The 16,595-nt window shown below is 37.9% G+C and overlaps 1 protein-coding gene across 9 annotated transcripts in view; it reads right to left on the bottom strand.

Moving 5' to 3' along the window:
* Nucleotides 1–16,595, bottom strand: part of ryr3 (ryanodine receptor 3) — a 382,820-nt gene that overhangs the window by 293,979 nt on the left and 72,246 nt on the right. For 5 of the 9 annotated variants that reach the window (XM_072569064.1, XM_072569065.1, XM_072569067.1 and 2 more), the window contains exons 3-5: nucleotides 11,766–11,873; nucleotides 5,169–5,219; nucleotides 3,394–3,408 (exon numbers count right to left, since the gene is read on the bottom strand). In XM_072569064.1, the coding sequence (XP_072425165.1) occupies nucleotides 3,394–3,408; nucleotides 5,169–5,219; nucleotides 11,766–11,873 (174 nt within the window). The remainder of the gene's footprint in view (nucleotides 1–3,393; nucleotides 3,409–5,168; nucleotides 5,220–11,765; nucleotides 11,874–16,595) is intronic. The other 4 variants (XM_072569069.1, XM_072569072.1, XM_072569070.1 and 1 more) reach the window with 1 other exon arrangement.

Below are 16,595 nucleotides of genomic sequence, written 5' to 3'. Positions count from 1 at the left end.
ATCGGACTTGAGAGACACCATGGGGTGAGGTAGGTAATTAATGAGATGAGTTTAGTAAAATATGAGGAAGCCTCCAAAAAAACTTGGGTGTCACTCAAATTTAACAAAAAATGTAAGATTCAGCCCTACATCTTTGTCCCCTCACTGTCTAAAATTAATTTGATATTCAAAGTTTATAGAATACACTAAACAATTGTATTATTAATGTAGTCTGGTCTTGGTTTTTCTTTCTCGTACACACACAATTATTATTTTCATGTAGAAAGAATGATTAAATCTTTAGAAATTCATCTTGTTTTCCTGATAATAATCTAGAATGAAAGGTAAAATATATTTTATTGAAAATTGTGAGGAATAACATATCATTTGACCATGCTGTCAATGCTCTCTAGGAAGCTGTGTACACTCCCTGTTGCTGAATTTTCACAGTTTTATATTCACGTACTTTATATTATAATTTTTAAAATTCCTACTGTTTTACCGCATCACTCTGCTTCTTTTAGTTTTATTTCAACAGACAATAGACAATAGACAATGGGTGCAGGAGTAGGCCATTGTGCCCTTTGAGCCAGCACCACCATTCATTATGATCATGGCTGATCATCCTCAATCAGTATCCTGTTCCTGCCTTATCTCCATAACCCTTGATTCCACTATCCTTGAGAGCTTTATCCAACACTTTCTTAAACAAATCCAGAGACTGGGCCTCCACTGCCTTCTGGGGCAGAGCATTCCACACTTCCACCACTCTCTGGGTGAAGAAGTTTCTCCTCATCTCTGTCCTAAATGGCCTACCCCGTATTTTTAAGCTGTGTCCTCTGGTTTGGGGCTCACCCATCAGCGGAAACATGTTTCCTGTCTCCAGAGTGTCCAATCCTTTAATAATCTTACACATCTCAATCAGATCCCCTCTCAGTCTTCTAAACTCAAGGGTATACAAGCCCAGTCGCTCCAATCTTTCAACATAAGATAGTCCCGCCATTCCAGGAATTGACCTCGTGAACCTACGCTGCACTCCCTCAATAGCCAGAATGTCTTTCCTCAAATTTGGAGACCAGGACTGCACACAATATTCCAGGTGCAGTCTCACCACGGCCCTGTACAGCTGCAGAAGAACCTCTTTGCTCTACACTCAATCCCTCCAATGAAGGCCAGCATGCTATTAGCCTTCTTCATTACCTGCTGTACCTGCATGCTTGCCTTCATTGACTGGTGTACAAGAACACCCAGATCTCTTTGTATTGCCCCTTTACCTAACTTGACTCCATTTAGGTAGTAGGAGAAAGTGAGGACTGCAGATGCTGAAGACCAGAGCTGAAAATGTGTTGCTGGAAAAGCGCAGCAGGTCAGGCAGCATCCAAGGAGCAGGAGAATCGACGTTTCGGGCATGAGCCTGAAGAAGGGCTCATGCCTGAAACGTTGATTCTCCTGTTCCTTGGATGCTGCCTGACCTGCTGCGCTTTTCCAGCAACACATTTTCAGCTCCATTTAGGTAGTAATCTGCCTTCCTGTTCTTGCCACCAAAGTGGATAACCATACATTTATCCACATTAAACTGCATCTGCCATGCATCTGTCCACTCACCTAACTTGTCCAGGTCACCCTGTAATCTCCTAACATCCTCACCACATTTTACCCTGCCACCCAGCTTTATATCATCAGCAAATTTGCTAATGTTACTACTAATACTATCTTCTATATCATTAATATATATTGTAAAAAGCTGCGGTCCCAGCACTGATCCCTGCAGTACCAGGGTATAGTATCTGGGCATCCCAGCTTTTGTTGCTCATCCCCACTCTGTTTTATCTCAGACTCAAAGTCATACACTCAGTTTGCACTTTGACTTTGTCATCTTGCTGGTTGCTTTCAACTGTCTCCCCTTTGTTTTTGGTCACCTTCAATCCTGGCTCCTTCTTCTGTGCTCGCTCTATGTTCAGTCCCCACTGCTCAGCACTGATCAACGGTGTTTCTCCCATTTGTTTGAGTTGAGAATTGAATCCACCTCTGCCCTCCGAGAGAACATGGCTGCTCCAAGCGGAGAAAATATTCTTATACAACACTCTTGCCTGGGCAATTATCCGTCTCTGCCTCCCAGCTCCCTCAAAACAAAGACCTTCTTCCCCTTTGCCCCCATTCAGCAGGACATGTTCAACACTCATTGGAGAGATGAGATAGGTAATTTGATTTATCATTAAAGATTTCACTCCATTTCACGGGATCAAAGAAAGGAAACACAGCAGACACTTTCGCTGTGTCTGGGAAAATGGAAACACTGGCTGCATTTTGTTTTAAAAATGATCACCCATGGGACATGGACTTCGCTGGCTGGGCCAGCATTTATTGCTCATCCTTAGTTGTCATTGCGAAGGAGGTGGTCTTCTTGAGTTACTTATGTCCGTGTGATTGCATCGAAATGACAAGAAAGGTGACCTATCAAAGGGAGAGCTGTACTGCTGATTATTAATTTCCTGTACAATATAGACCAAGGTCCAAGCAAAATATGAATTAGACTACAGCTTTCTATTCATTTTTGACATCACGCTTCACATCTGACAAGTTGACACGTTTTGCGCACAAAACCCTTTGCCCTGCTTCATATGTAGTATCCCAAAAGGCATGTGCTATGGTTCCAGATATCATGCTTTGCTTCCAGATGCCTTAATGATCAGATACAGAAGGAAAGAAAAGGAAGCAAGTCCTGCATTTTGGATCCCACTTGCTCATGTGATTTCCTGCTCCACATGTTCGAAGAACAGTAGGTTGAGACTCTGCCTCTTACTCTACATTGGAAGCCGTGGCAGAAATACAAATCGCAGAGCAATGTCATCGGTTTAGGAGGAGGGGCTAGAGGCACTGGGATGGAGGAGCCCAGATCCAGGTCCCTGGCTGAGCTAGAAGTGGGAGCTGTTCCAAAAACCACCTAACGTTACTGAAAAGACTATAAGATGAACTTTTTAAAATTTTTCTGGCTTTATATTCTGTGTTTTGGTTATTTTCTGTGCTTTAAGATGGCACTGGAGAATGGTGACATTAAATAACACTTTTCACTGTATTGGTAATAAATACCAGACAGTAAATAATTCAAATCAAATATTCTTCCAGTTGAGGGGCAGCCAACAATGCCAGGCCTAAATTGAAATGTTCATTTTTGTTTTCCAATGAGAATTGCTATTTATCTATTCAAACAGCGAAAGATAGGCTTTGACTTCCACTTTTTCATGCAGAGGTGATGAACTACTCTTGTTAATAGGATATTTATGACTTGTTGGCTGGAATATTTCCATCATTTTGTAGCTGGAAAGGATTGAGAAACTAAGTGCAGATGCAGCTCATAGGTAACTGGTATTGATTTGAAAAGGACTATAAGTTGAAAATGAGAGATTGACTTACCTTTTTCATAAACTTCTAGAAAGCAGGAAAGATCAAAGTAAATAAAATAGATTAATATTAATAATTCAGATTTGCATTTACATCAAGCTGACAATACATGGCAGTCATTTCACCCACTTCAGTCAATCTTTGGATAAAGGTTATTACGCTGAGGTACATATAATCTTTAAAAAGTTAGTTCATATAAAACAAAGTTGCAGTAGTAAAGGTGAGGAGATATAATCTTGATTTTGGATTATATTCTTAAACTTCTATGCAAAATCAAACAATCACTTTGACTGAGTCAAACGAGTTACACCTTAAACCACATAGATAATCAGCTTTCTTGACGCAGAAACATATACTTAAAGTGAAATAATATTCACAGAGTGAGAAAACATAGCAACTCACTGTGGCAACCAATTAATCCCATTTCTGACCTTCTAATAGTTTTTTAATAGCGAGAATTGAGAAGGAAAAAAATCTTCAGCAATTGTCTAATTGTCTCAAGATATGTTGTTTGCCTCTGAGTTAGCACACAAGATTCAAGACCATGATACAAATATGTAATTTATACATTCAACTGTTTTTCTCACACATGCATCAATTTTATATTATTTGGAGCTAATTTGCAAATCTTATGGTAATTAGTTGAGCAGTGAAGTTGGATTGATTGGGGCACACAAGTTTCTTTATGGCTCAGACTGATGAGTTGGGCACTATGTAACTCAGAACATAGCAGCATCACTGATAATAGTAGCATGAAAAGTTTATAAAGGTGGTTTCTACTCTGAATGGAATATAACAGGCAGTATTTGTGCAAAACATTTTATATACGGGAACAGCACTAGAGTGTGTTATGGTAACTAGTAAAAGATTATGCTTCAAATGAGTAATTAAAGTACTCGCCTATTGAGGCTGATGTGAAAGATCCCAATGGTCTGTTCAATCAACAGCAGGGAATGTTCTTGATTAACTTCCTCATGACATGTTCCCTAGCAGACTTTTTTTTATTATTTTAAAATCTTGCAGACTGCCTGCCTTCCTTGCTGGCAAAGAAACTGCACTGGCATTTCAAAAAAACCTTTCACTGGAAATCAGTGCATTGAGATCGCCTCAAGGTGATCAGGAATTATATAAATCCAGATTCCTTCTTCTTTTAATAAGTGGCATTATTATTAATACAGATATTTGTCCTGCAAACCTGCATATAATTAAACATATGTTGAAAAATTAGTTTGATCGTAAGCTATTTGATGAACAATAGAAGCAAATATCTAAAGGAAACAAATATTTCTCCGATAATGCATTTATTTACAGAATGCAGCATATCTGCTTTCTGCCTACCAGCCCTATGTTGCAGCAGTCTCTTGTTGCAAGTACTCTACTGACTTAAACAATGCTCTTCATGTGTGTATCTTATCAATACAATTAATGCAGCAATTACAACCTTAATGGTGGAGGGAGTTATTAGTTCTTTGTCTCACTGATATAATTTGCTCCCACCTGCACCTTGACTTTCTGAGAAGTGGAATACTCCCCTTGCATCTTTCCACAATTAGTGAGTTATATAGGAAATAAAGAGTTTAGTGCATCAATTAGTCAATCACATACTCTTTAGTCAGAAGTGATTTTGTGTAAAGCCACACATTGCCCATGGTTCAGTGGAAAGTTTTGATTCAGTATAGTTATATCTATTTTTCTATTAATTGTGTATGCACAATCGTTCTCATTTTTAGTGCTTCTTATTTGTAGTTAATTCCTCACAATAGAAATATCAGAGCAACAATAGTTACCCTCAGAGATTTTGTCTTCTTGGCATTGATGCAACTTCTTTTGACAGAGCCCTTAATATAATAAGAATAAAAACTATTAAACATCTTTTAGCTGTGTTCATCTGGTCAAAACCAGGAGTGTTATTACTTCAGGGCATAAAGTTGATGTTGAATATAATATCATCCTAACACACTGTATCCAATAATATTAACTGACATTTTTTCATAATGTCTGAGGAGAATTCCAGATATTTGATCTGATGCAAGATGTGGAATAGATATGAGCATTAGTTGTACATGAAAGTGTTTGCTTATCAAAGAATGAAAACAAATTCCCAAATGATGTAGCTTTTTCCTAAAGTATAACCAAACACAAATCTTTAAAAGACAAATGTTTACATATATTATTACAAAGAAAATTACATAGATTCAAGATAATGAGTAGAAAATGGATACCATTTTGTGATAACTTATAAAATGTAAAATCACAGAATTCTTAACATTTCCACAAATAACAATTGCACTTTTCTGATTTTTACTCCTCGAACAATCAGATGATAGGGCTCTCTCTCAGTTAAATTGTGCATGACTTTAAAAATAATTATCCTGCGTCATGATATTCCTTCCAGAAAAATTTAATTCTTTTATTTTCCCTTGTATGTTCCTTTCCAATGCATTGCATTTACTCCTGGGCAGTTCATCATCTTCCTATCTTAGTTCGCAGTTCTGGTCTCCCTCCTATAAGAAGGATGTTGTAAAACTTGAAAGGGTTCAGAAGAGATTTACAGGGATGTTGCCAGGGTTAGAGGATTTGAGCTATAAGGAGAGGCTGAATAGGCTGGGGTTGTTTTCCCTGGAGTGCCGGAGGCTGAGGAGTGACCTTATATAAGTTTATAAAATCATGAGGGGCGTGGATAGGATAAATAGACAAAGTCTTTTCCCTGGGGTCGGGGAGTCCAGAACTAGAGGGCATAGGTTTAGGATGAGAGGGGAAAGATGTAAAAAGGGACCTAAGGGGCAACTTTTTTCACACAGAGGGTGGCACGTGTATGGAATCAACTGCCAGAGATACTGGTGGAGACTGGTACAATTACAACATTTAAAAGGCATCTGGCTGGGTATATGAATAGGAAGGATTTAGAGGGATATGGCCCAAGTGCTGGTAAATGAGACTAGATGAGGTTGGGATATCTGGTCGGCATGGACGAGTTGGACCGAAGGTTCTGTTTCTGTTGTACATCTCTATGATGTTCAGGGAAGTGTAGGCTTGGTGCATTAGTCAGGGGAAATGTAGAGCAATAAGGTAGGGGAATGGGTCTGAGTGGGATACTCTTCAGGTGGTCAGAGTGGACTTGTTGGTTCAAATGGCTTGTTTCCACAGTGTAGGAATTCTTTGATTCTAGTCACTATATCTGCCTCTTTATAAGATCCTCCCAATCTGATACCCAATAGCAAAGATATAGCTTAAACTATAGGGTTTGGTAAAGGGGGAAAGGAATTCCACCTTTCATGTGCTGCTCCCTTCTTTTGGTCTTCTTACATCATGCAATATTTATGGTCAAAATGGCCAGCAAAGACAGCATGCTACAATCTAATGCTGTTGTTACTCTCATTTATGAAGGAATAATTTGATTTAGGATATATCATCCATTTTTTTAAAAGCTTTTGCATGGCCCTTGCATATGGGTCTACAAGAATGTAATTCATCGTGTTTTCTCATATTATTACTTAAAGTAAACTCTTGACAATAATCACAACATGTACAGAATCCTCAAAAACCAGAGTTGATGATATATGAGGTGACACTGTGCAACTAAATTACAAAACATAATTCCAGCTCTTAATTCCAAGAATGGTATCACAGGTGAATTTTTTTCAGAATTCTTTGTGCTCAGCAGTTATATTACACAATGTTTTTGTATAAATATACTATAGAGAATGTATTAAGAAAGCAATTTGCCATTGTGTTTTAAATGATGTTTCTCTTTTTGATTTTTAGAATTCCCAGAAACATTACATCTGAGTTCTTTGAGCAAAAACTGCATGCATTCATGTAGAACTCTGAGCTCAAAAACTGCATGAATTTATGTAAAATTCCGTTATCTCACTTTTTAGATTAGAATCAATCTAAACATCATAGCATAGACAGAGAACACAAGGGGCCAACACCTTCAACATATTGTCTAGCTATCACCATTGTTAACAGCTAACCCAAGAATGCAACTTTTTAAAAAGAAGGTTTTGTGATTTACACATGAAAGAAGTGAAATTATCACTGCATTCTAACAGATGAAAGGCTTAACAGACAATCATTTTTTCAATGTATAATTTCAGTTACATCACACTGTAAATTTTTGCTATAAATTCTGTGTTACGATTCAGCCCTCCACTATCACCTGATGAAGGAGCGTCACTCTGAAAGCTAGTGTGCTTCCAATTAAACCTGTTGGACTATAACCTGGTGTTGTGTGATTTTTAACTTAAAATATTTGAGGATTCTGCACCCAACATATTTTCAACAGGAGTTCCAGAGTCTCATGACTCTCATGAGAACAAGAAAAATAAAAATCACCTAATCTCTGTTTGAAATTGTCAATTTCCTAGTTCTAGATTCTCGCCTAGAGGAACCACCCCCTCCACATCTACCCTGTCAAAACTCCACAGGATTTTACAGGTTTCAAATAATTCACTTGTTATTCTTCAAAACTCCAGTGGATAACACTATAGCCCCTACAATCTTTCTCATAACAACAACCCACCCATTCAGGTATTAGTCAAATAAATCTTCTCTGAACTGCCTCCACTGTACTTACATCCTTTCTTAAATTAGGTGATTAAAATGGTGTACAATACTCTAGACTAGTCTTACTACATCTCTGTATAACTGAAGCATAACCTCCCTACTTTGGTGTTCAATTTCCCCATGATAAATGATAACATTCTATTAGATTTCCTAATTTCCATGCCTTCCTTTTGTGATTCATGTATGAGGATACCAAGTTTCCTTTGCATTACAGAGCTTTAACATTTTTTTAATCTTCTTGACAAATGGACAACTTCCCATTTTCCCATATTAATATCCACTTTTCATATCTTTGCACATTCACTTTACCTATTCATAATCTCTTCTTGCCTTCTTGTGTCCTTTTCACAACTCTCATTCCTATCTATCATTGTAACATCAGCAAATTTGGCAATCATACTCTTTGCCTCTTCATCCAAGTCCTTTACATAAACTACAAACAGTTGATGCCCCAGCACTGATACTGGTGGCACATCATTCTTTAGACCTTGCCAACTTGAAAATGACAAAGTTATATCTATTCTCTGGTTCTTGTTAGCCAGGCAATCTTTTACCTATATCAACATCTTCAGCATGAGCCTTTATTTTCTACGATAACCTTTGATGCGGCCCCTTAACAAATTATTTGGGAAATAGAAGTACATCACCCACCAGTTCCCCTTGTCTAGAGCAAGTGTTGCCCCTCAAAGTCATGCTTCAATTGTACTGAGAATATCGACATTTTGGATTCATTACATTGGTAATCCTGGATGCAAAAGAGGGACAAGAAGACATCATTTTATGGTGCTATACCTATCACTCAATGGGCACTAAGGTATATTCAGTATTAGGCAAAAGTGAGGACTGCAGATTCTGGAAATCAGAGCCTAGATTAGAGTGGTGCTGGAAAAGCACAGCAGGTCAGGCAGCATCAGAGGAGCAGGAAAATCGATGTTTCGGGCAAGAGCCCATCATCAGGACTTGAGTATTATACTGATTCAGTTACTATCAAGCATTCCTCACAAGTATTTGGAATGTGTTTCATGCCTCCTTCATAAACCAATAAGGAACGTAATGCTCGCTTAAGAATCCATCTTTGGAAGTGGCTAGTGATGAGCAAAGCAGCTCGAATTACTGTCCATTTCTACTGGGATAGTGATACAAAGAAAATTAAAATGGAAGCAAGCTAAACCTATGCTGAGCGATTCCTGATTTAAATGGGCCCTAAAGCTGGCTAATAGTCTGGGGTCTTATGGAGATCAGGGCAGCAACCGGAAGTCCTGCTACAACCTATTTCTGGCAGTGAATCTGCATTGAAAGGAAATCCAGACTGCAATCTCTATTCAAATGCATTCTTGCTGCACTCCAAGTGAGGCTAGAAAAATAGCAGAGAAATCCAAAGTGTTATTTTCCATTCTACCAAACCATATTGTCATGTGACATAGACTGGTTCTGCAATGCATTACTTCGTCCAGAAAAACCACAACTTTGAAAAAAATGTTAATGTACCAGCAAAAATGTATACAACTGAAACTTTCCCATAAACAACACCAGATTATTTGACAAACTTGGCTCATATATCAGAATCCTTAAATCTTGAAAGATTATGAATCAACTGAACATAATATCAAGTAGATGTCATGAAAATGCCCCAATATGCACCATTGAAGAGCAAAACAAAAAGTTAGCTCTGCCACTGCTATCACCATATGGATTAAGATAAATAATAATAAACTTTCTTCAAATGATATATTAAAAACTGCTGGCTCATCATTCTGGTCCTGGATGGCATTATTTGCTTCACTTGCTAAATTCAGTCCAGTAGATTATTATTTTCTAATAAAATATGTTCAATAGGACCAAAGAATAATTTAATCAGTAAGGGGTTCAATTTCTTTTCAACAAAAAGCACTAAATGTGGAATTGTCCAAATAAACAACTTTTTTCTCATAATTAAAAAAAAGTTAAACGTCTACACACGTATGCAAAGGAAACATTAGTGACTATTTTCTTACAAAAATATTTTGAGAGTACAACTGTTTGACCACATGCATGCAGGAGTGAAAAAAAAGTCAGATCAATGAACATACATACCCATTTGGTGAACTCTATTGACTAGCATGTTAAAAGGAATAGCAGAGAGAAACAAGAAATTACAACACTACACGTGCACTTCTCTCATTTCTTCTAGTTACTTCCATGATTTAACTTTGAGCTGTTGCCGAGAGATCAATATGGAACAAACAACTGCAGTAGTGATCTGGAATGCAATCCTAGTTTTGTCAAGGAACTGACAAAAAGCACAACTGATCATTACTTCACTTTCCAATGGAATCCTTGAATAGATATCCAGGCTTGGCATATTCTGTGAATAATTAAATGAACTAAACAATCATTTAACAGCCGACTGTTGTCAAGATCTTAGGAGAAAGTGAGAACTGCAGATACTGGAGATCTGAGTTGAGAGTGTGGTGCTGGAAAAGCATCCCAGGAGCAAAAGAATCAATGTTTCAGGCATAAGCTTCATCAGGAATGTTGTTAAGATCATGTCATAGAGTTATAGAGATGTACAGCACGGAAACAAACCCTTCAATACAACTCTGTGAATACGTAATTACTCGAGCTAACAATACACTGGTATACAATACAAAAGATCAATTACATGTCTGTCCTAGTTTCCAAGTATTAAGCATTAGACCTTCTAATGTAGCAGACTACATTTATGGCCAAAGTACTGCAGTTGCTTGCCACTGCAGGAGAGCTGATGAAGAGACTCTCCCATTCTTTGCCCCTGTCGTCAGATGTATGGCAGGGTCTGTAATCAACCTGTCAGGCCAAATCACAACCACATCTTCTATGGCCATAATGTACTAGCATGGAACCTGAACCCAGAACTTCTAACCAAGAGATAGGGATGCAAATACTGCACCACAAAATACCGCACAATTTCATGTTCTACTTAGATTATATTTGAGATATGTTAATTTTTCCTTCTCTCTCTCTTTCGCTCTCTTTCAGGAACAACAACTTATTGGATTCATCCATGAGTATTCTGGGGAAGTACTACAATGGACTGCTATTGCGTAATGTAGCTGACCAGGAAACTCTCCTAGAGTTACCATCTACCCTCAGATAGATTGAAACGAGTTGCACCAAAGACCTGCCCTCTGTGTTAATCTTTTCAATTCTGAAAAAGCAGAAATTACAAACAACTGCATAATGGATAATGCTTACGAGTATAACAGAAGAACACTTGAAGAAAATAATCAGATGAATTAAAAAGAGAAAATTATACATGGAAACAGATGCCAAATCCACTTGACTGAAACAAGAGCTACTCGCAGATAATGAAGTCGACTTACAGAGAATTACATAGAATTCTGAGTACTGGAGTATGTCAGTACATCCACTCTACAAGTTTTCTTATCCAATCCTAATGGCATAACATTGTATTCAGTTTATCTTTTTCATGTTGTTTGCACCTTCCCTAGTGTATCAATATCCTAAGCCTAAATATGGAGACAAGAACTGTTCACTGTGGTCTTACCAAGATGCAAACTTAGTCAATCAATATACACAACATATCCAGTAGTCAGTGAAAATCACTCTGTGCTGTCATTCGCAAATTAAGTAATGACATTATGCGTTTTAGATATCAGTTCACAACTTAACCTGTTGGGCAAAAACTAAAACACCATCTGGACTGTAAGAACAGTAGCAACAAATATAAATAATTCCAAACAATGATATTAAACAGAAAAAAGTAGATAATAAATCAAGTTACTAAAAGAGTGACATGGTGAATTATTTTGATATCTGTTGGTCTCGATACTTACACCTTCATTGCTCTTTTCAGTTGTACTGGTCAACATCTCCTGCAAAGCTCTGACTGACAGTGACTGCTCCAGCACAAAAACACAGATGGAGAGATCAGGAGGGACATACTGTGAACAAAAAGAAAAATATTACAATTATCAAAGTGATTATTTTCACTTTTGTTTGTGGTCAAGCAGCTTTTAAAATTCTGTACAAAGAACAATTTTTACATAAGTTGAGGTCTGGCGAAAGCAGATCATCAAGGGAAAAGAGATGATGTAACCAGTTTAATAAGGATGCTTCATTTTTCCTCATTTAGTTTATCTGGAATAAAATCCAAATCACACCAGAATTGGTTTGGTACCAATAGGATACAAAATATGCTGTTTATTTAAAGGATGATAGAAAATGGCACAAACTTGACTGTCATATTGACATTTCAGCAAACCCTATGTGGTCTGATTATATACACTGTGCAAAGGTCAGTTCTAAGATCTATCTGCTTGTGAAATATACCACTGTGGAGAGTGCTGACTCCCAAAAATATAAGTTGAAATGAACATGAGAAAATGATATTAACAACAGTACAGCTACAGCCATTTCCTATAGGCAGCAGCTTTTTTCCCCCTTTCCCATATTCTTAATTGACAAGCTGTTCAACTCTTAAGGGTGTCACTAAATCAGGAGACTCCAAGCAATCCTGAAATATACACACGGTTTTGAGTCATGGTTTCTGTATATAGTAGATAAGTAGAAGAATAAGGTCTTCCTTCATTTAAGCCAAAGACACTGAGACTAAATGAAGCATACTTCTGGCATTCAGTGGAGATCAGCACAGACCAGAAATCAAACTCAGACAATACTTGTTGCACCTTTAATGTTAGTTGGATCTGTGTAAATAAGAAAAAGCCTTCCTTCTCTATTAAACTGAATGGAACCCTCTTACGATATCACACAAAACCATATTTATTGGAGAACTGCAGAAGTAATAAAAGAATCTTTGATGATTGTAAATTGCAACGGCCAATATTAAACAGAATAGATACAGTGGCATTTTGGCTCCTTCAAATGACCATGCAATTCTCAAAGGAAAATGAACCACCGATAACTCTACCAGAGTTAGTACTTCAAGCATGGAAATAACTCATTTTGAGAACTGAAAGGTGTTGGAAATGTATTCTAATATGCTTTTCAAAGAGGCAGAACCGCAGTGGAAACAACAAACGGGTTATTAATGGTGGAGATAGACAAAGAGAGATTTAAAATGGATGTAACTGAAGGTGAAAAAGGAAGAGAATGGGTACTCTCAACTAACCTGATGAAGGATCTTTGCCCAAAATGTTGATTTTTCCTTCTCCTCGGATGCTGCCTGACCTGATGTACTTTTCCAGCACCATTCTAATCTTGACTCTAATCTCCAGCATCTGCAGTACCCACTTCTGCCTACTCTCAACTAACAGCAAAGTAAGCAAGACACAAACAAGCAAAGCTGTGGAGTGGGGAAGAATGTGAAAAAAATGATCAACAGACATAGTACATTGAGTTTCTGTAGTGAAGAAATTCAATATTGAGATGTCAAGGCTGTAACCTGGCTAAGCTAAAATGAGGTGTTATCATAGAGTCATAGAGATGTACAGCACAGAAACAGATCCTTCAGTCCAACTCGTCCATGCTAACCAGATATCCTAAATAAATCTTGTCCCATTTGCCTTCATTTGGCCTATATCCCTCTAAATCCTTCCTACTCATAATACCCATCCAGATGCCTTTTAAATGTTGTAATTGTGCCAGCCTCCACAACTTCCTCTGCCAGCTCATTCCATACATGTACCACCCTCTGCGTGAAACTGTTGCTCCTTCGATCCCTTTTAAATCTTTCCCCTCTCACCTTAAACCTATGTCCTCTAGTTTTGAACTTTCCCACTCTGGGAAAAAGACCTGTCTATTTACCCTATCCTATTTACCTTCCAACCCTGGCAACATCCTTTTCTGAACCCTTTCAAGTTTCACAACATCCTTCCTGTAGCATAATCAATGTAAAAATACACATTAAATAACAGAAACAAAACGCAGGGGTATACACATCATTTTTTTTAACAGCACAAATAAATTAAATAATAATGCAATTTTGTCTTAAATAAAAGTTACTGGCAGAGAGAATGTAATGTTGGACTTTTAATTTTATTTCTATATTTTCCCACTTTATATTAAGAAGGACTTTAATGTTGAATTTATTTTTTTACTTTGTGCTTAAGATTTTGTACCTGGGTACATTTGAACCTAAGATAGTGTCAGGAGTAACAACATTGTACAATTTTCACAGTACTTTCGTATACCTGTACTTGAGTATACACGACCCTCAAGCTTGCACTGTATTTCATTGGAGCAATGCAGCCAGCCCAGGACAGATGTGTTACCATGACAGCAAGGCAGTTTAGTAAAATGGCAAGGAACTGAAGGTCAGGGTCATTCCTACACAGAGAGTGGATGTGTTCCACAAAGTGTTTACCTAGACTCCATAGAGTCTCACCAGTGTCAAAGAGACTACATTGAGAGTAGCAAGTATCGTAGGCACGTTTGAAGGAGGTACAAGTGAAACACTGTTTGACCTGGAAGGTATGTTTGAGACCTCGGACCGTGAGGAGGGAAAAGATGAATGGCCAAGTTTTACACCATTGTGACTGCATGGGAAGTGAGGAAGCATAAGACTGATGGAGAGGTAGATCAGGGCATCATTGGAGGAAATGTATTAAGTGAAGGGGAGGGGAAGATACGTTTGGTGTTGGAATCTTGCTGGACGTGGCTGTAATGGCAGATGTACAATTGAGTGATGTACAACTGACACGATGCCCTCTCAGTAGGGAAAACCCATTCTCTTCCTTTGTCACCTTAATTTACACCCACTTTACATCTGTTTCTCTTTCTCCACCATTAAAAACCCCTTTGTCTTTCGCACTGGGCTTCTGCCTCTGTTAAACATATATTTGGGGCACACTAATTCCCAACTGTACATTCACCCGTCGAAGTTTCATCCTTACAGTGCTTCACTCCTGATCCCCACTGGATTCAGCTTGCTCCATGAAAATCGAATTACCCTGCAATTCATTAAGCATACATGTGTAAATGTAGCCTTAGAATTGGTGTATTAATCAATGTAATGCAGCATAGTATTAAAAGAAGACAGTGCTTAGTCAAGGGTTTGTGCATCAATTTAATAGCTGTGCTAATCCATCTGAGAGATTTTTAAAAATTTAAATTGCTTGAGTAAGTTTTTAGCACAAGGAAAAATCATTTTGTAAAATTTCACTTTCTGCAAAACTAGCAAGGTGATGCTTAAAATGAATTATGGCCACTTAGATGTTGATCCGAGTCAACTATGTGGTTCAACTTTTAGCTTCATTGAATGCACTTAACACAGACAGAATGTGATCATCAGACAAGATTTATGTCAGGAGTTTTGCCTAGCAAGCGAAAACAGAAGACAAGCTTAGAGTGAAAATTTAAGTATGTATAATCTTTCAACAACCAATTAGAGCAATAGTGCTAAACTAGTTCAGAAATGTTGCAAATACTAGGCTATACTACTGCTTAAAGGGAGTTAGTTAGGGAATATTAATATTGGGGTGGACAAAGTTTTTTAAAAAATCACACAACACCTGTTGGACTATAACCTGGTGTTCTGTGATTTTTAACGCTGCTGAAAAAGGAGACACATTGTGAAAGTTTTTCATCTTGCAACCATCATTACAAATACAAGAATGGCAATTTTGAAATATCTAGGAACTTGGGGAGCCTATAATTCTATATTTCTTTCTCATAGCAACACTTTGACTTGCCAGCTAATAGGCACCTTTTTCTACTGTGATATGAATTACAGTCATTTGAAAGTTGGTGATCTTTCATTTGTCTTAATGTGGCAAGGCAAAAAGCTTTGGCAACGTACCTCACTTTTCAGCATTATTCAAGTTCTGTATGACTAGGTGGCTTATTATAAACTTACTGGTGGTCATTAACACGGAATTATCTTTAGTTGTAGCCAGTGTTAATACTTGGTGCGATGTCAATTCAGGTAGCCACCACTCAATCCTGAGTCTCAAACAATTGGTTATTCTGAGAATCTGCTCTTTGAATTATGCAATGCCTTTTCCAAGTTGGGGACAGTATGATGGGTCTTCTGTCTTGTCCCTGCACTCCATGACTTATCACAAGAGTAAGTCTGGAATTGTTCCTGGATCCCATCACCTCCCATGGGTTTTGCCTGGTCTAATGATTATTAAAAGATTCTTTTGCACTGATCCAAGGTAAGCAAGAAGTTTCTTCTTCAACCCCAACACCAAGAAAGATTATAATTTGCTGCAAAACTTCCCAGCAGTCAGATCAGCTTCTTTGGAAGCAAAATATGTTTGAGATCTGCGACCATTCATCACCGCTTTTCGTCATGAAAGAACATATCAGTGAATTGTACCAAACATGTAATGAAAACTTTCAGATGGTTTTTCTGAGAAATGTAATGAATTTCGAGAACAGGGACTGAGTAAAGTGGTCCTATGGTAGTGGGTGAGATTCTGATCTGGGAATGAATAGCTCACTAACTTTAACCCCCTATAATGCAGAAGAATATACCTTGGACCAATTCCTGGCTTCCAGCCGAGAGTAGAAGTGGGTGAATGGTGGATTGTTTACCCATTGTGACCTAGACCAGATAGGGTTAAGGCACAGAGCTGGCAAGCCTTATCCTGGAAAGAGGTCATGTCCACTGTAATGAAGGGGCACCAGGCATGGGGCTGTGTCAGGTTCAGATGGGGTAGGGGTTTTCTGGAAGAAATAGCAATTCCTTGGATTCCACAAAT

The sequence above is a fragment of the Chiloscyllium punctatum genome, chromosome 4 (genome assembly GCF_047496795.1).
Source record: "Chiloscyllium punctatum isolate Juve2018m chromosome 4, sChiPun1.3, whole genome shotgun sequence".
Taxonomy (NCBI): Eukaryota; Metazoa; Chordata; class Chondrichthyes; order Orectolobiformes; family Hemiscylliidae; genus Chiloscyllium; species Chiloscyllium punctatum.
The sequence above is the reverse complement of the archived record's forward strand: the minus strand, read 5'-3'. Positions and strand labels throughout refer to the sequence as shown.